Below are 24,108 nucleotides of genomic sequence, written 5' to 3'. Positions count from 1 at the left end.
AAGGAAAGAGATTTATCTGCTCCCCCTTCTTCTTTGTCCTCCTCTTCTCCTGCAATGGATGACAGATTCTCCTCTGAAGCGTCTCAGGAGTACAGGGCATATGGTTTGCAGGACGGCAGGGGCCCCAGACAGGTGCAGGCACTAGGGCCCAGGAAACGGGATGAGAGATTTGTTACTCCGAGCAGGTAGCGGCCTGAAAATAACCACACACAGTACCTTAAATTAAGCTTCTCAAATGCTCTGCTAATGAGGTTTAAGAAGACAGTTCTGTGTAAAATACTAATTGATCATCCCTATCAGCTTTACTCTGGGTTCGTAATTAATTTATTTATTCATGGAGGAAGGGAAGGGAGACTGCCCTTCCATGCGCATTCAGTACTTTCTTGTTGAATCTAATATGCTAAACGTGATAAGACAGTTATTGCATGTTAAGTAAATATTCACCAGGAGTTAAAGTACTTACTTGGGATTAACTGTTATGAAGGAGGTGGAGATCTGTGGCATGCCGTGTGTGCGAGCGTGCGGTGTGTTTGTTTAATGCAAGTTTTATTACATCGAAACGAAATCTCTGTTTAGTTACCTTCCTTCCTGGAGAAGCCGTGGCGAAAAGCGCCTCCCAGCTAGACGCGGATCTACCCCCATGGTGCCGGCGTAAGGCTGGGGATGAGTGCACCGGGGTCTGTTTTCCTGCCTCCCCGCTAAGCAAACCTACCGGGGGCACCAGACTGCTCCGAACTCTTATGCGGTGTTGGGAGGAATCGAAAGTCCTTTCTTCCGTCCTTGGGTTCTCTTTTGCGGAGCCTCATGGGACCCCGTGCCTTCTAACTCCAAGCGAGAGAGCCCCCCGAGAACCTGATTTCTTCAGTCTCTCCCGTATCCTCCAGCTGCCCGCCCTTTCGAGAAGGCTGCTGTGGCCAAGGCAACCAGTGTCTAAATGCGCTTGTCGTAACTGATCTCAGGCACCAGGGAGGTCATCACTGGGGGTATTGATCTGCACTTCATGAGAGAAAACACTGTATCCCCCTCTTGCCTCCAGCTACCCAGCCTCTTAATGTGAGACGTGACTTCCAACCCCACGGCTGGTTCGCTGCCTCGCCCACCAGCTTAGGGCGCTCAGACTTTGATTAAGTGGGACTCCGCTGTCAACTGCTGTCCTAATGAACTCATCCGCCATCCACCCCTTCTGCTGCCGAGGGACTTGGCTCCTCCCTTTGGCCGGGAGCTCCTGCTTTGGGCGTTCACTATCTCGTCAGATTATCTATTCCCTTTTTAAACCTCACTGTAGGAAACAAACCACTGTTGAATCACCTTGGCAGACAGGCCCTCGCTCACTCCTTTAGGGCGAGTTGCCATTTTGGCTTGTCACACAGGAAGGAACGCGAAATTACTGCCCCTGGGTCTCTCTGTTGGACATTGGGTTTTATCCCACAAATACTGGGTAACTACCCCGTGCTAGGCACCTCAGAGGCACTGGGAATGCAGGTCGATTCCGAGAATTAAGCAGCATAGCATTTGGAGGCACTCCGGACTTTAGAGGTGATCTCATTCGGCTTCTCACTGTACAGATGAGAGGCTGAAGCCCAGAAAGGGAAAGCTCTTTACCCGAGGTCACACAGCTAGATGGGTGAGCAAGCTGAGTCTTGGTACAGCACCAGTGCAAGTGTGTGATGAGTCATTCGTTGGGACGGGGGTGGGGGTGTGGGGGGCACGGGGGAGGTAAGATGAGAAGTATAGGCAGGGATGTGGGCTGTGGCCAGGCCTCTCACGGGAAGATTTGCTCTCTCCTCAGGATCGTCTGTGAGATGGGCCATGCCCTCGTGGGAACCACCTCCGGGCCTGTACGCCTATGCATTGGCGAGTGTAAGCCAGAGTTCATGACCAAGTCCCATCAACAGTACACCTTTGTGGTGAGTATGGGGCTACGGGGCTCCCAGCCTGTTCTAGGCTTCTCCCACAAAGGCCCCACACCCCCCTCAAGCCGGGGGTAGGATGGATGTGTGACTGACGATGCTATTAGAGTCTCAGAGAGTCACGGGCCAGAATTCTAAATAAGGCAAGATCAGGTCTTTCTTAGAAAGTGGATCCTACGCGTAAGGGAGGGAGGGGGCCACCCCTTGTCCTGCCAGTGTGATATCTTAGTCTCATTCCAGCCTAATGAGGACAGATCCCCTGAGGGACCTAATTAAAAAGGTCTGTATTTATCCACATGCTTTGTTTTCTGCCAAAGCTATCGCGAGTGGGAGTTTAGAGAAGTCACTTCAAATCCTGCAGAGACAAGTGTCTGTGGCAGGACCATGGGAGCAGGGGGTACTGAGTGAGTTGCTCTGTGTGATGGTGTGGTTAGGCACACTGATGCACACTCACAGCTGAAGACATCTCTTCGCGCTCGGGCGGCGGGTAGTAGAATCACGACAACTTTCTCGAAGGCCGGCACTGTATTCCTGCTGAATCGATAGCGTGCTTCTGGGGCCTTGGAATCTGCTGGGGCTACCTTCCTGCTGAATCAATAACTTGCTTCTGGGGCTCTGGAGTCCCTTTGCTGACACTTTTCTATATTGCCACATTGAGTTCTTCATTAAAAAGTGTTAACACCAGCAGATGGGGTCAAACCAGCCTTGCTAAGAGTTTTGAAAAAATCATTAGACCACAACATTTTATTCTCTCTAAAGCATTTTACTGCTTGTTTTAGGTTTTCCAGGCTCTGCCTTCTTATCTTGGCATCTCTGTCCGTTTCTCATAGTCGTCTTTTCCTCGGATTGGAGAGTACCATTGTCTGCCTGCCACCGGCTTCCCCTATCTTCAACGCAGGACAGACAGGGTCTCGTGTGAGCAGCAAACACAGAACGACGGGGGAGGGGGGAGGGGAGAGAAAACCGTAGAATGTCCCAGATGGGAGAGGCTTTAGAGATCATTTAGCCCGCCCTCCTCTCTCTTGACATTGGAGCAAACAAAAGCCCAGAGTGATCTAGAAGCTTGCTTCGGGGCCAGTGGACAGTGACCGGCTAATGCGGTCTAGAATTCATGCAGGTATAGTTGTTCAGTTAAAAGCGCTTCCGACTCCCGCAGCCTGGCCTTCCAGACAGGAGCAATTCCTTTCTTATTTAGGTCAGCCGCCGGATGCACCGTAGGCCACATGACATTTCTTTCACGCTTCGGATTTTATTTTACAGCTTAGGGAGTTGACTAAAATGTGCTGGCCATCGATAGGACATCCTCCTGATGAAGGTGGCGGGGAAGCTGTATCTAACACTGACAGGCCCCCAGCCGTGCCCCTCACGTGCTTAGGAAGGGACAGGACATGTGCAAGGGCCATTAATGGAGGACTTTGGCCCCTTAGTGGCCCAATCCAGACAAGGATGCTTTATTCAACCTAATCGATTTTGTGCCAAAAAAAATCAGTACAGGCTCTAGATAGAGAAGCATTTTCAAATTGCTCTCAATTTGTAAACTAATTGATAGATTAGTCGGTGTTACCTCTGCCTTCCCATTGGTGTTATGAGCATGAGACTCCCCAGGGAGTTAATTAATTCTAAAGCTCGGTCCGTCTGCCTTCCCTGGACATGCCAAGAGCCTCTTCTTAGAAAGGGCCTCAGCTCCAGGAGAAGAGATTGAGAAAGGGCAGAAAAAGTACCTGCACTCTGAGCAGGGACACAGCTCCTCCTTTGGTCGTTACGTCCAGCGTGGGTCTGTCCCTTTGGCCCAAACCTGAGTGTGACCGTTTCTCTGTTTTTTTTTTCCAAAGAACCCTTCTGTGCTGTCGCTCAACCCCATCCGAGGACCAGAATCGGGAGGCACCATGGTAACCATCACAGGCCATTACCTCGGGGCAGGCAGCAGCGTGGCTGTATATCTGGGCAACCAGACCTGCGAGTTCTATGGGTGAGATGGGCTCAAAGGAGCACTGGAAGGCTGTACGTGTGAGGCGTGTGCGCGCCTGTTCCGGGCGTGTTCACACAGGTGCCCGCCCCTTTACTCCCACGGTGTGGGCCACGTCCTGGGCCCAAACACCATTCCAGTCCCTGTGAGCAATCCATCCCACTACTCAGTTTATAGCAATATAGACCACTTAGTCAATATATCTAGGGGCTAGATACTTCTAAAAATAATGAGAACAAGGGCCGTGAGAGCTGCTGATGGGGAAGTTCCCAGAAACTCTCCAGTCACCATCAGGACCCAGCATTCATTAGGTCCCCACTATGGGGACTCGAGAAACATGGAGACTACATGACCTCAGTCCTCAGCAAGCACACAGACTTATCCTCAGGGCATCTCTTGTGCATGAAAACCTGAACAGCTGCTATTTGCCGGATACTCCGATGAGGCCTTGGGGATATAGAGAATCCTGAGAGAATCCATGGGTGAGAACCCAACATGCTCAGTATCAGCCAATCATCTCCTCCTCCGGTTATAAACTCCCTAAGGGCAAGGACTGTGTTCCCTTCTCTGCATAGTAGGTGCTCAGTGAATACTTACTGAATGACTGACCAGACTCTAAGCACTGGCTAACTAGCCTATTCTAGAAAAATCCAGGAAAGATCACCCAAAGCCCACGAAGCCCTGACCCCTGCCCCACATTCTCCAGTCCCCTTCTTCAACATGTTCCCTCCCTCGTCCAACCAGAGTCGGATCTCCAGTAAAAAGAGGCACTGATATACACCGATAAGGGATATGTTCCGTTGTGTAGAGTATGAAGGAACAGAGCATTTCGTGGGCCATACATACCCTCAGACTGAGGAAAATCGCCTCTGAAGCCAGAGAGCTCTCCTCATCGCCAATGCCTTTCTTTACAACCCTCTTGCTGTCTCCCTGTCAGGCGGTCAATGAACGAGATCGTGTGTGTCTCACCCCCGTCATCCAACGGACTGGGCCCAGTCCCCGTTTCCGTGAGTGTCGACCGAGCCCGCGTGGATAACAACCTACAGTTCGAGTACATAGATGACCCCCGGGTGCAGCGCATTGAGCCGGAGTGGAGCATTGCCAGGTGAGGCAGAGGTGGGACGGATAACGCCCAGCCGCCACCTGACAGAACCCCTGTCTTGTGAGGGGGCCGGGGTCGAGGTGGTAGCCGTTTGAGAGGGCTTTTAACCTAACCCAGCCTCTGCTTGTTCCCAGTGGCCACACACCCCTGACCATCACAGGCTTCAACCTGGATGTCATTCAGGAGCCAAGGGTCCGAGTCAAGTTTAATGGCAAGGAGTCTGTCAACGTGAGTAACCGCCGGTCCGCCTGGCCCTCCCTATAACCACAGCTCTGCGTCTGGGTTTGCAATGTGATGAGGTCCGTGTTAGCTCCCTCTTCCAACCAGATGCACTGGAGCGGCCGTCTATGGGGGAAGAAAGTTAGTTCAAGACCCTGAGCTTGGAATCATGGCCCCAAACACCTGAACCTTCTAAGGACTTTTGCAATTACAGCATAATCATTTCTCGTCAGAGGGCGAGTATATAAATGTCCTGGCTTCTGAGCTTAAGAGAGAGCACAGAAGGGCTCCTGGTTTCATGCTATGTTTGCTTTGAGGTCCCGTAAGAAGCAGGGTGGAAGGGTGAAGAAATGCTGGCTCCAGAGGCAGACACATCTGAATTGGAAGCAGGACGCTGCCCTCCATTAGTCGTACCACCACGATCAAGTCGTTTAACCTCTGTTATCCCCTATTCTCTGCCTGTGTAAACGCTGACGATAAGACTCTCCTCGCAGATCTGTAACACAAAGCCCTTGGTGGGCACTAGGTTAGCGCTTGATAAACGGTAGTCACTGCGAGCAGCTAGTCCTACCCCGGCTGCGAAGGTGATCAGTCGAACATTTTACTTTACTCCTCGGTGCGGAGCCATGTAACTTAATTTTTTTTTCTCTACGGACGTTTGTGGTTTTTAAAGAAGTTCCCTATCATAAAAGTAGAATGTCTGAGATGTCGTTACACATTTTTTAGTTAGTTCTGGTGGCTTCCCCCTCAGTCTTGTTAGCCGGTATTCTCTAAAACACTGCGGTATTCGTAATTATAGTCCAGGAGATGCTATTATGGCCATTATTTTTCATATAATTGCTATTATTGCTGCTTTGACCTCAGGGGATTGAGTAGCTGTGATAAAGACAGGAAAGATGGTACTGTGCCTACCCTTTTATCCCTGACAGACCCCCCGCATGTGGAAGCTTCCTTAGGAAACACAGAAAGGCACAAAATGACACAGCATTTGAAGGCAAGTTCTGGAAAAGTTACAGGAATCATCTGGTCCACCCCCCTCGTTGTATAGCTGAGGAAACTAATGCCAGAAAGGAGTAACGGCTTGCCCCCAGCCATGAGGGTAGCTGGAGGCAGAAGCAACTAGATCCCCCCAAAACCTGGACTCTTCATTACCAGACTCCGTGAGATGCTGGTGATCTGGTTATGATGTTCCATCATGGCAGACATCCAGGGACACCCGTATCACACCTTCAGTTTCCACCCTGGTCACAGCTCTTTGGGCCAGGAGAGCACGTGCCTCCTTATCCCAAGTGGAGAGCCTGATCCAGGGGTAAAAAGACCTGTGCTCCCACTCCACTTCCAGACTGAAGCCAGTGTTCCCAGTAGCTCACAGACCACCTTGTCAAACCCCAAGGACTAAGTGGAAGGAAGGAAAATGAGGGGTGGAAATGGGAACAGTGGCCTGACACACAGGAAAGATAAAACCCCTAAATAAATTAGGTACGTGTTTTGAAATAAAGGTTTTACTATTACTCAGGTATGTCAAGGCCAACAGCACAGGAGGCAACTGCCATTGGAAAGATAGTTTGTTATACTCACAGACCCCAAGGGAAGGGGGCTTCCACACCAAGGGGGAAGCAGCCGGTGGGGGGGGGTCTGGAAGCAGAGGGAGGAAAGGGCACTGTGGGGAGAGCCTTTATTATGGCTTCTGCAGGAAGGAAGCATGAAGGCAAGGTAAACAGGCTTAGGGGTGCCCAGTCCGAATCGTTTTAGCGGCCTCTGGGGCACGGGGGCTGTTCCTGATTGTCCCGTGCCCGGCCTGGTATGATTAGGGATGGTGGATGGGTGCTCAGAGTGTGGAAACGGAGGCAGTCGGGGGTCTGGGCTCCGGACTGATTGGTTTGCATCACAACAGCGTGCTCTAGCAGGCAGGTTGTTTGCGGTCTCTAGGCACTGGCTGGACCTGGGGACCCCTCCAGGTCGTAAGGCCCCAGATGTCACAGCAGTAGAAGTACAGGAAGTAAAAGACATGGTTAAGGCAGTACAGAGTAAGTATGTGACTGACGAGGTTAACCTCCAAAGCCTGCGGCCTTAGTCCCCACAAAGCCATTTGAAGAGAAGACTGGTCTGGAAAGGCCTTCCCTACACCTGACATCCATCTGCAAAGGCTAAGGTCTTGCAACCCTGGGCAGCAATCTCCCCAGCAGTTCCCCCAGCCCACCCACTGTGCCCTCCGTGTTTCAAGCAGTTAAGTGATGGTTCCTCCCTGTTGAGAGCTGGGGGTCCTCAGGCTCAGTGGTGACCTGCCTGGAGCCTGCAGGCGGACAGGCCTGGAGGAGCCACCTGGATGTGGTCTCTTCATCAAGCCTGGCTCCACAACGGGAAGGTGGTGACCTCTGCCCCCTGCCTTTACTGTCGGGAGCTCTCTGTCAGGAGCGGTGGGGACAGAAAAACTCTGCCCCCCGCCCCCACAGGCACGTCTTCAGCCCACTGGGTCTACCTCTTGCCTCTGGATTTTGAAGCATCCCCAGTGAGACGTGAGAAGGGCCAAGGCAAAGGCCGCAAAACCCCCAGGAATTTTGGCAAATAAAGTGCCGATGCGGCACCGGGCAGTTAAGGAACAGAGCCTGCTTGTTTGGGAGTGATTTGCTTATTCAGAGAGGAGTCTGGTCTAGGGAGCCCTCCCCCGCCCGGGCAGCCCTCAGCAGGCTGTTCTAGTGAAACTCTTAAACTCCCTCTGGAAAGTGGGGGTTAACACTTGGACTTGGGGGTCTGACATAATCTCTGTGCCAGGGTCAGCTTCTCTGCGATTTCACACGGGGTCTTGTTTTCGGAACATGAAGCTCGTGTGTGTGTGTGTGTGTGTGTGTGTTGGCCAGACTCACAACACATGTGAACCTGCCAGGACAGCGTGTACTTGAGCAGGCTGAGCTCTCCCAGATGCCCTTGGCTGTTGCTGGGACACCCAGAGCCCCAACCAGGACCGTGCTGAGCGCAAGCCAGGAGGAGAGCGCGTGGGAATCGGGTTTTGTCCACATGCCACGCGGGGTCCTGTGGCGGTTTCTTCGGTCCGGCCACCGCCCTGGACAGCCCTGGAACTAAACCACCAGAGAAGGGAATGGTGCCGCTCACGCTAAGTCGAGGCCAGCTCAGCTAGGATTTTAGTACAGACACCAGGGTCTACCCAAAAAGGAAGGACATTATGACCTCAGTATCCGTACCCGGGCTACTCCCTTGTGCAGAGTGAGGGGGGCGCCTGGCTGCAGAAGAGAGAGATCCTGAACAGAATGCTTCAAGACTTGAAAGATTCTTTTTACTCATCAGTGTATTCAGTAAACATTAACTGAACACCTACTATGTGCTGGCAGAGTGCTCGTCTCATGCTACTCCCTGCTCCCCAACACATACACACCCTGTCTACACTGCTGTCCTGCTTTATCCTCAAACTCCCTCCTCCCCAGGCCTTTGCTGCCCTTCCTTCTGCCTGGGACTTGTTGCCCCCACCCCTCCCCCTCCTTGTCTAGGAGAGTCCTGCTCGTTCTTCAGGTTACATTTCACTCCTTCTGTGCAAGGAAAAGTGTCCCTGAGTCATCCTCAGGCCACGGCCATGCACTCTCTCTCACACACACACCCTCCTACCCTGCCTGGTCCTTGCCCACTGGGCCTTTCACACAGGCACTCATGTATTTAGCGGTGCTCGAACCCCTACTGCAGTCCGGTCCCCGTCTGGGACTATGTTATAATGCGTGTTTGGTCATTTGTCTCCTCTTCCGGACGATGACAGTGTCACTAAATGGCCCCAGCTGCTAGCATAGCGGCTGACACAGAACAGGCCGTCAAACGACGTTGGTGAATGAATGAATGAGGTTAACATGTGTGCCCCAGTCTCCCAAATTTCACAGTCCTTTTTCTCAAGGGGCTCACCATCTAATGAAGACAACCAAGTAATCAGGGGGTGACAAGCCAAAGCAAAGAGAGGGCGGGAGGTGGTAGTGTGACACCCCCCCCCCCCACCTCTCACTCGATCTGCATTTAAATGCTGCACTCTGGCCCTCCCAGGTTTGTAAAGTTGTGAACACCACCACCCTAACCTGCCTGGCACCCTCTCTGACCACGGACTACCGGCCCGGCCTGGACACTGTGGAACGGCCAGATGAGTTTGGATTCGTCTTTAATAACGTCCAGTCCTTGCTCATTTACAACGACACCAAGTTCATCTACTACCCCAACCCAACCTTCGAACTGCTCAGCCCTACGGGAGTGTTGGATCAAAAGCCAGGATCCCCCATCATTCTGAAGGTAGGATGGGCAGAGAGCAGTGCCTGGCCCGTGCCGTGATGGTGACAGCCCACCTCACTCCCGGCCTTTCCTGTTCGCCTCTCTGTGCTCACAGCCTCGCAAAGCTGCCATCTCCCCGAAAAGGGAGCTTGTTTATAGATATTGACCCATCCAGCCATATATCTGGCCCTTGGGATTCTCAAGGAACACTTTACAATGTTGCTGTTTGTTCTTGTGAGCTTTGGGATGCCAAAATTCGGCAGCGCCTTGGAAGCAAACACTTCCTTTTATTGACCGCTCCCGTGGCCACCGTAGCCCGCGCGCCTGTTCCAAGGGGTCACGGTGCCCCGGAACGATTCGTCCACCTGTTTTGTTATTTCCTTTATATCCCACGTGCTCTCCTCCAAATGCTCCCTGGTTTGGAGTCTGTCTCTCCTTCCAGTCTTCTTCCCATCCCTTCCTCCCTTGCTTTCTCTCCTCCCCGCATTTTCTCTCTCTTTCTCTGGAAATGGGGGCTGTTTGAAGTTTTCCCCAGAAACTCTGCACGGAGTCATCTATTGGTTTTTGCACGGCTGCCCTTCCCCCACGGCTTTCATCTCTTTTTGAGGCAGTTAACTTCGGCGTCCCTGCGTCAATTGTTTCTTTTAAGATTACTGTTCTCCCCAGGGCAAAAACCTCTGCCCTCCTGCCTCTGGAGGTGCCAAACTCAACTACACCGTGCTGATTGGAGAGACCCCGTGTGCTGTCACTGTGTCGGAGACACAGCTCCTCTGCGAGCCTCCCAACCTCACGGGGCAGCACAAAGTCATGGTGAGTGAACCCGCTTCCTTTTATGACTCCCCCCACCTCCTCGCCGTGCATGCATGATCTGTCACAAAGTGAGGCTGTCCCGTCTACTTCCTCCATAGCCCCTCCTCATCATGTTCTACATTGAGATGGGTAGAAGTTGAGAACCCAAGAAAGGAAAGGGAGACGATAAGCAGGAAGTTGTTTCATGTCCAAGTCTGTACTGTGTGGCCGTGGTCACTCATTGCCCTTTCTGAAACATAAGGATCGATGGCATGCCAGGGCTCTACAGCGTCTGTGTGTGTGCAATGCACAGGTTCACGTGGGCGGGATGGTGTTCTCTCCTGGCTCGGTGAGTGTCATCTCAGACAGCTTGCTGACCCTGCCAGCCATTGTCAGCATCGCGGCGGGCGGCAGCCTCCTGCTCATCATCGTCATCATCGTCCTCATCGCCTACAAGCGGAAGTCTCGAGAAAACGACCTCACTCTCAAGAGGCTCCAGATGCAGATGGACAACCTGGAGTCCCGCGTGGCCCTGGAGTGTAAGGAAGGTAGGTGGAGGCACTGTCTCGCTTCCTGGCCCCATCTTTCGTCACCAGTCCTTTCCCGCCTCCCGGGAAACTGCTCTTATCGTTGTTTCCATCCCTCCCACCCTCAGCCTGTTTTCCCAGAAACTTACTTTGCTTTTAGCATTAGAGAAGTCCCAGTAAGAATGCCCAGGGCGAGGCCCCAGGTCTGACCATCTTGTTCCTGGCCTTCCTGAGCCCTGACTCATCTCCCAGTCTGGGAGCCTTTCTCTCCCTTTCGGGGCCCCGGTCTCCCCACAGTCAGAGCCTCCCAGGCTCGGCTGTCGGTTGCTGTAGGTCCCCCAGATGGGAATCCGGCTCCTGTTTCTTGCATAGCTGCTCTCAGAGCGTGTGGAGGCAGCAACAGCAGGAGAGGCAAGGAAGCTCTTCACCTGTCTCCGGCTTTATCCCCTCCCCTCCCCCAGGGCGTGTTTTCCACCCGCGCCACAGGCCGAGCGCTCTGAAGGCCACCACTCGCTGGTGTCCTCGACCGTGGACACACGTGGGAGTAGCGATTGCTTCCTTCCATCTCCCACGCAACCACAGCCTCGAGGTGACACATATATCTGGTGTCCCCTCGGGCTGAGGACCCACCGGGCTCTCTGGGTAAACATTTCAATTAAGAATCAAAACATTTCTCCCTTTGCTACAAACATCAGGATCAGGAACAAGCCCTCTCTGCTGGGTTAAAGGGAACGGCTGGGCTGGGGCGACGTGGGGAATGGCTTCTCCGGTGCCAGGGCAGGGGAAGGGCGGGGAGAAGGGCATCAGGCAGACAGACCTGCCACCAAAGGAACGCTCCCCTGTCAGCTGAGGGCCTGATGGCTGGGGCGCCGCAAGGCTGGCTTTGGTGTTCTTAGTTCCCTGTGTGTGTGTGTGTGTGTGTGTGTGTGTGTGTGTTAAAGTACACATAACATCACATAAAATCTGCCATTTTAACCCTCACTGTCTCCACACCCTAGGGCTCTTCCTTCCAGCTAGGTAGCATTAAGTACATTCACATCATTATGGAACCACAACCGCCATCCAGAACTTTCTCTTCCTCCCCAGCTGAAACTCTGTATTCATTAAACAGTAACCATGGCCCCCTCCCCACTGGCTGCTGTCAGCCACCATTCTACTTTGTTTCTATGAATCTGACTTCTCTAGGACTCTCATATAAATGGAATCACACGGTATTTGTTCTTTGCGTCTGGTTTACTTCATTAAGCATAATCCGTGCTGTGGCATCCATGTGGTTGCAAGTGTCAGAATCTCTTTCCTTTTTTTTTTTTTTAATTTTTTTAACATTTATTCATTTTTGAGGGACAGAGCGTGAGCAGGGGAGGGGCAGAGAGAGGGGGGAGACACCGCATCTGAAGTAGGTTCCAGGCTCTGAGCTGTCAGCACAGGGTTCCAGTTATTCCACATCCTCGTCAACACTCACTGTTGTCCATTTTTCTATAATAGCCACCCTAATGGGCGAGATCTCATGGTGGTTTTCATGTTCATTTTTGTCCAAGGTCTTTGCATCTTGATTCATTATTCTCTTGCTTGGAAGAAAAGGGGAGGGAGGCTGCCTGTTCTGCGCTTGGCTTCATCCCCTTGGCCGCTGCCTCTCTGCTGTTTCGAGAACCTGCAGCCCCATGCATGATACTAGTCATGGTGTTCTTCCCTTTTCTTTGTTTTAACTACACTTGTAATACGCAGAAAGAAAAGGCAAAATTAGGCATTGGCAGACAGGAGGAAATGATACAGAAATCGCCCACGTGCCTACCACCTAAGAAGGGAGGCCCGGAGATACCTCACACCTTCTGGAGATGCAACCCAACAACCCTCCTTGTCTCCACACCCCAGGCCTTCACAGACGTCTTCTCCCGCCTTTCCCCTCCCCTGCCCCGGTCGCCCTCCTGAGCCTCCCTGTCTCCCTGCATTTTCATAGCCTTTGCTGAGCTCCAGACAGACATCAATGAGCTGACCAGCGACCTGGACCGCTCTGGAATCCCCTACCTGGATTATCGTACCTATGCTATGCGAGTCCTGTTCCCCGGCATCGAGGACCATCCCGTGCTGCGGGAGCTGGAGGTAGGGCCTGCCTCTCTCCCCAAGCCACCCGGCAGGAACGCAGGACCTGGGAAATGCAGATGGGGTCCAATAGCTCAGAGAAAGGTCAGGAGTAAGGAGGAGAAACGGCTTACAACAGCATCACCCCCACGGGGATGTTTCTCATCAGGCGGATCACGGCCCAGGTGGGGGTGGGGGGGCACCCAGGCTCTTTAGGATGATTCCAGGGGAAGGCTGATTGTCATTTTTTTAATTAATGACTAAATTAATTAACTACGATTCTGCCACATTCTCAAATGGATTTAAGGGGGCTTAAGGAAAGACCTACGATTCTGTGAAGTTTGTTTGCTCATTTGTTGGTTTGTTTTGCCAAAGATAATAAGTCAGGGCAGAGAGGATTAAAGGGAGACTAGCAAACCAAGCAAGTCTGATGGAGTATCTCCTGTGGTACCCCTGGGACAGGCGGACGGACGGCATCCCCTGCGAGGGCTCTGCCTGGAGCCGACCCCCAAACCGAGGGGGTGGCCGGAGTAGATGGTGGACCTCAGAGCCCAGCCATTCCTACCCCATCGCGGGTGCGGGAGATGGGGCGGGGTGGCTGTAGGCATCACGGACAGAGTCCTACAGCTATCGCCACGCAAGACCCTCGGGGAGAGGCCGGGCTAGGAGGCCGGAAGCCTGTCCTCTGAGGGAGCACCCGTCCCGTCCACCCCAGGTGCAGGGAAATGGGCAGCAGCACGTGGAGAAGGCCCTGAAGCTCTTCGCCCAGCTCATCAACAACAAGGTGTTCCTGCTGACCTTCATCCGCACCCTGGAGCTACAGCGCAGCTTCTCCATGCGCGACCGAGGCAACGTGGCCTCGCTCATCATGACCGGCCTGCAGGGCCGCCTGGAGTACGCCACGGACGTCCTCAAGCAGCTGCTGTCTGACCTCATCGAGAAGAATCTGGAGAACAAGAACCACCCCAAGCTGCTCCTCCGCAGGTGCGCCCCGCGGTAGGGGGCGGGGAGGGGGGCCAGGGTCTCAGCGAGCTCGTGGGCCCTGCTAGAGCAGCATGAAAGGCTCCCCATCGCAGACATCACACCCACGCGCAGTGGCCTGTGTCCGCGCCTCTCGCGGCGCAGAGTCTGATCTCCCCGTGGCCCCGGGAGGCTGTGTCTGCACCTGCTAAGTGTGAAGGAGGAGCCCGGACCTCGGCTCAGAGCTCGGCTCGAACCCCGGCTCGAGCCCCGGCCCTGCCACCTGCTAGCGGTGTGGTCCCGGGCCCGTGACGCGGCCTCTCTGCTGTTTATCTTCCTCACTGACAAAATGGCATCGGTAACACTGTCTCCCAGTCTCTGTCCCTCCTTGTGCCTCTAGAGCTGCACTGTCCAGTGTGGTAGCCACACGTGACTGTGAATTAAAATGAACTAAAACGTGAACTTCCGTTCCTCCGTCGCGCTAGCCACATGCCAAGGGCTCAGTCACCGCATGCCGGCCACCATATTGGACAGCGCACTTAGGGAACAGTTCCATCCTCGCCGAAGGTTCTGTGGGACAGAGGCTGGCTGGAGATTTGCTGCAGCCTTTCCCTTCCGCGCCCAGTTCCCAGGATCCGAATCACCAGCAGCCACCACAGGCTCCCTCCGCCCTTGCCATTTTTACTGGCAGGAGAGAGGGCTGGAGACCTTGGCATCCATCCCCCAAGGCCACCCTCCCTGGAGGCCCCAGGGAGCAGAGCAGAGCTCCTGAGCCCCTCTGGCAGCAGAGGTTGGAATGCACCATCTCCATTTCTCCACCCTCCTCTTTAGCCTGCTCCCAGCCAGGTCGCAGGCTTCCAGACCCCACGTGGGGTGAGGAGGGAGGAGGAATGGCTTTGTGTTATGAGTTCTGAGCCCCCATCCTGCCAATCTGAGCATTAGAAACTCTCATTAAGAACTGTTGTATTTAAATTAGAGCTAATCTCAGGCACAATGCAGGGAGAGGGTGCTGGGAGGGGCCAGGGGACAAAGCTACAATTTCTTCTGCCTTTGTCACTCTCTCCCAGGCCCAGATTGCAGAGCAGCCCTGGCAAATGCTTGGGATTTACTACAGCCAGAGGGTATAATTTGCACTACCTGGAGGGTGTTAAAATACCCCTCGGCATCCCCATCCCCATCACGGAGGGTCTGTTACAGCCGCTTTGTTCCTTCCCCGAGTCCCCAGATCTGCAGCCCAGGTTGGGGGATGGGGAGGGGCGGTGCTTGCAGAAGCAGATCCCCTGTGCGCTGAACACTCATGCACACCGCTCTCCACTTGAGTGGCTGGGATCCACAAGCCCACGCGATAGCAGTAACGACAGCTAATACTTACGGAACAGTGCTCACGGGTGCCAGGTGCTATTCTTAGCGCTTTACATACTTAACTCATTCAATCCTGATAACAGCCCTGTGGGATAGATATTATCATGGTCCCCATTCAAAGATAGGGAAAATGAACCCAGAGACTGTGGAAATGACTTGCCCGGGGAAATGACTTGCCCGAGGTCACGCAAGGCAGTCCGTGGCAGAGTCAGACTTGGAATACAGGCAGTCTGATTCTGAGTGGCTGGAGGGGCAGGTACCAGGGGCCTTTAGGGTATGAAAATGGAGTATTTAGGCATGCAAGGAATCCCAGAGGGACAGAGAAACTCAGTTGATCATCCTCAGGCCGGCAGGAAGTAAGGAGAACTGGTCATTGATAGCCCTGTGGAAAGGGGTACCTGGCACCTTCCTATGCAGACCCGTAGTGCCAGTTCCACAGGGAATTGTGGCCCAGAAAGAAGAAGCCTCTGGCCTGAGGTCACACTTCTTGCTCTGGTGTCCTGGCTCCCAGCCCTGCATGCTTTGATGCCCTGTTGTTCTCTTGGGCCACGGTGCGTACAAGCCAGACGACCCCCTTCTCGAGACCCCCTCCACAAAGGACCGCCCCTCACCCCTTCTCCCTCCCCAGGACAGAGTCTGTGGCTGAGAAGATGCTGACCAATTGGTTTGCCTTCCTCCTGCACAAGTTCCTGAAGGTGAGATTGGGAGCGAGCCGGGACCTAGAGCTGAGAGTAAGATGGGAGGGGGGCTGCTCCAAGCCTGGCCATCGGGGCTTGCAGGGGACCCCTCAGGAGTAGGAACCTGCCTGGCGGGGGTGCTCCAAAGCAAAGCAGACCTGGGAACATGGCCGGGAGAGGGAGAGGAGGAGACTGGTGCCCCCGCACAGCCCACGCCCTTGCCTGTGCCCACAGGAGTGTGCGGGAGAGCCACTGTTCATGCTCTACTGCGCCATCAAGCAGCAGATGGAGAAGGGTCCCATCGACGCCATCACGGGTGAGGCCCGCTACTCCTTGAGCGAGGACAAGCTCATCCGGCAGCAGATCGAGTACAAGACCCTGGTGAGGAGGCTGGAAACTTAGGGGACACAGCAAACCTCCTGTCTCAGATCCATTCTCTGCCCTCCAAGGACAAAGCCAATCAATAAAGAGGCTAGGATATGGCCTGGGGGCAAGTCTAAGGGGCGTGCCAAGTGTTCCAAGAGTGTGGCAGTGCCAAGTGTTCCAAGAGTGTGGCAGACATGCCTGTGTTTCCCCTCCCCATCTCAGCTGGTGGGCCCAAAGAGCCCTGTCTGTCTCAGTTTACCCTAGATGATATGGTGGGGGTAGGGGTGAGACCCCCCTCCATTAGGTATGGGGAAATTAGCATTACGGGGAAGAATATGAAATTGCTAATTCCTAACATAGAGGCTTTGGGAGGTGGGTGGCCATCCCTGGATACACCTGGAACCATTTCTGAACCCCTAGGACGCCTCGTTCCGGGATTACAGTGGCTCCTAAGCCAACCAGGAACTAGAAAGTGGAGTCCCAATTCTTTGAGAAGGGCAGGGTAGGCATGGCTCAGGTTATCATTTGGCAGATGGCAGGAAGGCGAGAGAACCCGAGGCATGGACATTTCTCTTGTAGGGAGGGTAAGTCTTAAAAGGGGAGTAGTCCAAGGGCTTCCTCCCACTCCTTCAAGCTGTCCCTTGAACTCCTATCCTGCTCCCCCTCCGTCGTCACTTGTAGATCCTGAACTGCGTCAACCCCGACAACGAGAACAGTCCCGAGATCCCAGTGAAGGTGCTAAACTGTGACACCATCACACAGGTCAAGGAGAAGATCCTCGATGCCGTCTATAAGAACGTGCCCTACTCCCAACGGCCAAGGGCTGTTGACATGGACTTGGGTAGGAGGCCCGGGCTTGGAGTGTGTGGGCAAGGGGTAGAAAGTGGCTTCCAGGAGGGCCTTTGGGCCATGGCATGGAATGAGGTGAGAAAATGAGAAGCCGTGTCCTGCATAGGCCCCTCCTGGGGACAGTCCTGCCCCAGGCAAGGGGCCGTAGGAAATACTTCTCCCAGGGCACTGCTTGCTCTGATGTGGCCACCTCTGGTGAAGTCCACACTTCTCCCCAGCTGCCTTGACCCCATGGGGCCCTTGAAGTCTCGAAGCACTATGAGTGGCACCAGCTGGGGTTGCCAGGCCCCTAGAGGAGGCAGGACTGGGTGACCTTGGTTCATAGCCCCCCCCCTCCTACACCACCCCCTCTCCCCAGAGTGGCGTCAAGGCCGGATCGCCCGGGTCGTGCTGCAAGATGAAGACATCACCACCAAGATCGAGGGCGATTGGAAGCGGCTGAACACGCTGATGCATTATCAGGTGAGGGCAGGGGCTTTGAGCCACGACCTTTGACTCCCCAAAACGTTCCTTTCACTCCAGGGTTTGCTCTCAGGCCCTCAGAAGCCTAGAAGAGATTTTCTCATCTACCCCTTCCTCCTCCCCTCTGAGTATAAAACAGAGATTTTCAGCCATGACTACCTATGAGAATCATTAGGGAAACTTCTCAAAAAGACGAGTGCCCCGCCCCCGCCCCAAGAAACTGACTTAAGTGGTCTGGGTGAGGCTAGGCATTTCTATTCTGTGTGTCTCTACCTCCACCGAAAAATGGCATATTGTGAAGTCCTCTGAAAGGACACTGACCGTGGGTACCTGCTGCTTTCTGTCCTCAGCATCTCATCAACGCAGCTTACACTTCTCACTTGCCACGGAGCGAGAAATTGGGTAGACTTGTCTTCCGGGTCTTGCATTCTGCCACTTACTAGCTGGTGTCCTTGGGGAAATTACTTAAGTTCTCTTCTTTCTCATCTGTAAAATGGAGTTCAAAGTGATCCCCGCCCCATAAAGTTGTGTGAAGTCGATTCAGTGCAGTAAAGTGTTCGGCACAGAGGCAGATGCACTGAATGAATGAACAGTCAAAAAAAAAAAAAAAAAATTCCGGCAAAAGAACAAAAGATCCAGGAGTATCTATTCCTGCCTCCCCTTCCCTCCCATAGTAACGAGTGCTCTCTTGGCTGGGGGTCTCTGTAAGATTAAGCACAGGTAGGCTGGTTGGGACTCAGGAAAAATACTGAAACAGAAGCTGGAAATGAGAGACACCGAGGGAAATTAAACCAACCAGAGGAAGCGCCGCAGGCTGTGAGACCCTAAGGGATTGCCTGATTAATAACATCCTCCCAGGTCCACGCCGCGCACAGGGAGGGTGCGGAGGGACTGGCAGGCACCGGGTTGCCATCAGCCAGGCCACTGGGGGTCCTGAAGGCCAATAGGAGCTGGCTGGGAGGCTCCGAAGCACAAAGGAAGCTAGTGGGGGACACTGGGGGCAGCCCCAGAAACGCTCCTCTGCAGGCTCCATCTGCCTTACTGGCCTGCGTAAGCTGTGCCGGGTCCCTGACCACACCCAGCCCCAGACAGAGGAAGTGTGGTGTCTGAGAAGAGTAAAGGCTTTTCAAGCTGTATTAAAACCCCCACTTCTGGGGCGCCTGGGTGGCGCAGTCGGTTAAGCGTCCGACTTCAGCCAGGTCACGATCTCGCGGTCCGGGAGTTCGAGCCCCGCGTCAGGCTCTGGGCTGATGGCTCGGAGCCTGGAGCCTGTTTCCGATTCTGTGTCTCCCTCTCTCTCTGCCCCTCCCCCGTTCATGCTCTGTCTCTCTCTGTCCCAAAAATAAATAAACGTTGAAAAAAAAATTAAAAAAAAAAAAAACCCCCACTTCTGCACTCACTGGTGGTGTGTGACTTTCACCTCTCAGAACCTGGGCTCCCCATCTGTAAAATGAAGACGACAGCCAGGGCTTGTGAGGGTGGTTGGAAGAATTAGAAATAACGGGTGGGGGACGCGGGAGGTAGACTTATAGCCATTCCCTGTTGATTCCGCCCCCATCCCGCTCACACGGTGCCGATGCGTCCTGTAGAGCACTTGCAATGAGCTGGTTATAACGGCAGAAGAAAGCGCAAAAGAGAATAGCATTGTGCCTTCAAATCATCAGTTTCTCAAGGGCAGGAGTGAGCCCTTTCTTTTCTGTCTGTGATGCCCTGACGGTTGTTACTGAGCCGTCCGTCCTAAGGCTTCCAATCAGAATGGAATGTTCTGTTCTTACAGTGCTCATCATACAAAGCACTTCCAATTCCCCGATGTCATTTATCATTCATGTATTCATTCGTTCCTCAAATATTTACTGAGCTTTGCCGAGTGCAAGGTACTTCCCACATGCTGGCCCAGAGTGATGAGAAACACCAGCCATCATTCTTCCCTTTGGGAGACTGTGATGATGATGGTGATGCCCATAATAACCACACTAATGCCGATACTTACCGAGTGCCCACTGGGCGCCAGGCACTGCTGTCGGCCTTTATGTGTCCTGACCCCTTTAATCCTCATGATACACCTACATGCCATTAGTATCCCCGTCGACAAATGAGACGACAGAGACACGGAGAGGTTAACCGACTTTCCTGATGTCACGTAGCTAGTAAATGGCAGAGCCGAGGTCGGACCCAGCCAAGCATCTTGACCGTGGATTTGCACCGCCTGTCAGTCAAGAGAAAGAACGACCGAGCACTGAAGACGAGAGAGATTTAGTGACGAGACCTGGAACTGAATTGAACTGTGGTCATTCGCGTCACCTTGTGAATCTTCCTTTAGGTGACAACAAACCACACGTGGAGAGCATCATCTGTTCTTCTTGGGAGTAGAAACCCCTGCCCCTGCCAGGCTTTCAGAGTATCATTTCTAGACTGCCAGTTGCAAGGAGAGTTCCTGAAGGACAGAGGTGGAGAGGTTCCCCTCAGTTCCAGACCCGGTACCGATGGTGCGGACCACTGGCAGTCCAGGGAGCCACCCCGGCTGGGGAGTTAACGGGGCACTGGAACTTTCCAGATGCCGTAAAGAGCAAAGGGCCCTTCAGCTTTATGCCATCAAGTCAAAGCATCGCCCCCTTGTTACTCTCCCTGGAGTCAAAGGTCCTGGAAGTCCCTCCAGGAGAAAATCTGCATAATCTTAATTAACAAAGAGATGTTAAAAAACTTCCTGGGTTCCCGCAGATTTATAGGGAGGGTAAAATTAAACACCACTACTAAAACCGGCTATCAGGGAATCTCGTTAGCACTAATGTTCATTTATAGTTTGACTTCCCAACATTTAATTCTTTTTTGGTGGGAGAGAGGGACTGACAATTTAAGACCCAGAAAGATGGTTTTACGACTGGTGCAACTATAAATCAAACTTATAAAGTTCATAAAAATTGTTAAAATAAAAAATGGTTTAATAGGAATGTTTTATGGCCCATAACATTATTATAGCTGTTTTATTCCCTCTGCGTTAGGGGTTTAATTGGATCGCCACAATTCTGGGGATTCTCCGTTTTTATTGGATGGAGGGTAATCTTAAATCAAAATGGCCCCAAATGTCTTCAATATGGCTTGTCATTTATCAGCCCTTTCCCTCCAGGCCGGGTGCTGAGCCTGGGTACCCTCACAGAGGACAGAGCGACAAGCCGTCTTTCTCTCTGCCTCCCCGAGAGCAGTTGCCCTGTTGGTGGAACCCCTCAAGGTGGCCCGGGCATTATAGGACCCTGGCCAGAAAAGAAATCAGAGCCAGAAGGGAAAATGGGCTGCAGACCAGTGTGACTTGAAATGAAATCCCAAATTAGGATATAACGAGGAGAACATGTGCTCTGGAGCCTGACAGACCTGGCTACAAAGATGGGCTGTACCATGTATTCATTCATTCTGTGGCTTTGAAGACATTGCTTAGCCCCTCTATGCTTCAATGTCCTCATCTGTAAAATGGTAATGATCGTGCGAACTCACGGCGTTGAAGGGAGGCTTGAGTCTAGCCCAGGCTGTCCAATAGAAACATAATGCCAGCCACAGGTGTAAATTAAAACTTTTTACTAGCCATGTTTAAAAAGTAGAAATGAGCCGATGAAATTGATGTTAACAATATATCTTCTCTAACCTAATAGATTCTAAGATAAATATGATTTCAACATGGAATCAATATGAAAATTATTAGTGAGATAATTTGTGTTCTTTCATTCATGCTAAGCTACTGAAACGCAGCGTATATTATGCGTTTATAGCATAATAGCTCGTGTTATAGTTTAGACACTTACAATGTATCTCCGTTAGGACTAACTGAAGTTCAAGTGCGCGATTAGCACAGGTGGCGAACAACTACCGTGTTGGACGTATTGGCGAGTAGCAACCATGGTATCTTCAATATTCCTGAACTCCTTGTGCTCTACCCCACGCCTCCTTCGTTACCTTCTAGAAGTACTTGATAATTCGCTTTACCGGTTCAACCACACTCTACCTTTCCTACCCTTCTCAGGTGTCAGACAGATCGGTGGTGGCTCTGGTCCCCAAACAGACCTCCTCCTACAACATCCCTGCGTCTGCCAGCATCTCGCGCACATCCATCAGCAGATACGGTGAGGACCTGGAAAGGCAGCCTGGGCAGCCTGGAGGCGGCTTCTGTGATCTACCACGGACCTCTCACCAGCCCTTTGGACGAGCAGGCGGCCCTCGCAGCTGCCCTTGTCCAGTCAAGGACGTTCGCTCATTTCCTTCCCTCCCCCCTAGTGCAGTCATTCCCGGCACGGCTGCGTCCTCAGAGCTGTGGGAGTTGGTGCACCACGTGCCCTTCCTTTGACAGCCTGCACCTGCTGAAGGAGGTTGAGGGGCCCAGAATCAGGGAGGCTCCTGGGTGGTGTTTCCCACATGCCAGTCCTTGGTCCAGTCCCAATTTGTACCTGTTGTCCTGGCTGAGTTATTACTAGCCCCCCTTTACTCTCAAAAGGGTCCCAATTTGGCCAGTAATTGACCATCCTGGCCTATCCACCCCCGAGGGCACAAGGGCCCCCAGTGCCTGCTGGGCCATGAGGTTACCTTGCTTCACCCTCTCTTGCTCCATTTCTTCTGGCTTTGTATATGCAGGAAGGCTTTGGGTTTTCCAGCTCAAGGACTGAGTCCAGTGGCTCCAAAAATGGCTTAGGCAATCCCATATTCTAGGTGCCAAGTAAGAAGGACCCATTGACTCCCAAGAGGGAGCATTATAAGTTACAGCTTCTTAGCACCCAGAGTTTTAATCAAAGCCCCTATGAAAATATTCGGCTGACATATTACCTATTGATTATTCTTTGCCGTGCAAGCATCAGGGGAGGAGAGCTCCCATATTTGCAAGGCTGTCTCCAACTCACAGAATTTCCAAACTCCTTTTTATTTTGAATTTGTTTTAAGTTTTTATTTAATTTTTAAAATTTTTTTAAAAGTTTATTTTGAGAGAGAGCGCGCACGCACATGTGCACACGTGCACACACACACAAGCGTGCACGAGTCGGGGAGGAACAGAGAGAGAGGGAGAGAATGAATCCCAAGCTGTCAATGATGAGCCTGATGCAGGGCTTGAACTCATGAAACTATGAAATCATGACTTGAGCCGAAATCAAGAGTCGGATGCTTAACCTACTGAGAGCCACCCAGGTGCCCCTGAATTTTATTTTAAAAGAAAGGGTTTCAGTCTCCTCTGTCATCATGCCAACCAAGGATCCCTACAATAACCCACCAAATATGAAGTCCCAAGGGTCCCCGTCCAATCGCAAGTAGTTTATTCTGAGCGAGTGCAGTAGGTGGGCAGAGATTCTAGAAGGATTCTACAAGCAAGCATGGCGAAATCAGTGTCTCATGGGCCTCCACTGCCCCCTTCTCCTCAGACTCCTCCTTCAGGTACACCGGCAGTCCCGACAGCCTGCGGTCCCGAGCCCCTATGATCACCCCAGACCTGGAGAGTGGGGTTAAGGTGTGGCATCTGGTGAAGAACCATGACCATGGGGACCAGAAGGAGGGTGACCGGGGCAGCAAGATGGTGTCTGAGATCTACTTGACCCGGCTACTGGCCACCAAGGTAACTCCTGCTCTCCCCAACCCCGGAGGGCTCCTTAGAGTGGTATGTCCTGCCCACCCCACCCGCCCACCAGCGTAAGAAGGCTTTCATGGAGTCTGTGCTTTAAGGGGACCCATTCAGACAATCAGACCCAGGTCCCAGAGCAGGCTTTCCAGAGGATCGGGCCACTGCTGTTTTTCCCCTACCCTTTGGCAATGGTTGCAACAATATCATTGCCCCTGGCCCATCAAGACCACCATTACTCTGCAAAGGAACTGCTCCCTCGGCTCTGGGTGCCTGTACCTTTTAGGAAAATGTTAGGGTTTTCTTATCGATGTCAGCTGGATATGCCAGCCTCCACCACCACTGCCTTTTCTACCCGCTTTCTGGCCACATCGGGAGGGAAAGCATAAAGGCCTGGACCTGCCAATAATTGGAGAGAAGCCTCCCCCTTCCCCATCCCATCCCACCTGCCCCCGAGTGCTGATGGAAGTGAGGGGGCCACGGTGCTGGAAGCTGTGATCTAAAAGCCGTCTTCCGGCTTCCCTCGCGGAGAACAAATACGCCTGTAAGGATGGCAATTATGTGGCTCATATTTGCCAGCACAGGTCAGATTTCAAATGCTCTCCACCACAGACCCCACAGACATGCCGCTGAAATTCTAACGCAGTGGCATCCAGATTGCAGCTCTCAGACTTGCTCCCAAAGATGACATAGAAATACACCCTCGGACCACGTGTCTCAAATTTTGCTTTTGCTAATATGCTGATAAGGGACGAACACAGGACACCAGAAAAAAGGTTGGACATTTACCTAACCGTCAGAAGTGTTCCTTGAACCTGTCAACTGTGGGATGCAGGCCCGGCCTTGTCCCTGCCCAGAGATCCTCCAGGGCCCCGTGGGTCAAGGCTGGGCCTGGCTGTCCTTGGATCTGGACCCTTGTACCCGCAGCACCCACTCCCAGACACCACTGATCCCAGGCCACTGATACCACAAACCTCCTCACTCCTTTCAGTCAGACCC

General features: G+C 52.8%; 1 protein-coding gene across 2 annotated transcripts in view; it reads left to right on the top strand.

The window, feature by feature from the left end:
- The window catches only part of PLXNA2 (plexin A2), a 191,433-nt gene that overhangs the window by 157,221 nt on the left and 10,104 nt on the right, over positions 1-24,108 (top strand). Inside the window, exons 13-27 of one of the 2 annotated variants that reach the window (XM_040446320.1) lie at positions 1,790-1,907; positions 3,743-3,879; positions 4,814-4,981; positions 5,113-5,206; positions 9,236-9,475; positions 10,121-10,264; positions 10,557-10,791; positions 12,728-12,870; positions 13,565-13,833; positions 15,800-15,866; positions 16,083-16,229; positions 16,896-17,055; positions 17,422-17,525; positions 21,535-21,634; positions 22,916-23,106. In XM_040446320.1, coding sequence (XP_040302254.1) covers positions 1,790-1,907; positions 3,743-3,879; positions 4,814-4,981; positions 5,113-5,206; positions 9,236-9,475; positions 10,121-10,264; positions 10,557-10,791; positions 12,728-12,870; positions 13,565-13,833; positions 15,800-15,866; positions 16,083-16,229; positions 16,896-17,055; positions 17,422-17,525; positions 21,535-21,634; positions 22,916-23,106 — 2,317 coding nt within the window. Of the gene's footprint in view, positions 1-1,789; positions 1,908-3,742; positions 3,880-4,813; positions 4,982-5,112; positions 5,207-9,235; positions 9,476-10,120; positions 10,265-10,556; positions 10,792-12,727; positions 12,871-13,564; positions 13,834-15,799; positions 15,867-16,082; positions 16,230-16,895; positions 17,056-17,421; positions 17,526-21,534; positions 21,635-22,915; positions 23,107-24,108 lie in introns of those variants that run through there. The other variant, XM_040446321.1, reaches the window with a different exon arrangement.

Source organism: Herpailurus yagouaroundi, unplaced genomic scaffold (genome assembly GCF_014898765.1).
Source record: "Herpailurus yagouaroundi ecotype Mexico unplaced genomic scaffold, PumYag 195, whole genome shotgun sequence".
In the NCBI taxonomy this organism is placed as follows: Eukaryota; Metazoa; Chordata; class Mammalia; order Carnivora; family Felidae; genus Herpailurus; species Herpailurus yagouaroundi.
The sequence above is the reverse complement of the archived record's forward strand: the minus strand, read 5'-3'. Positions and strand labels throughout refer to the sequence as shown.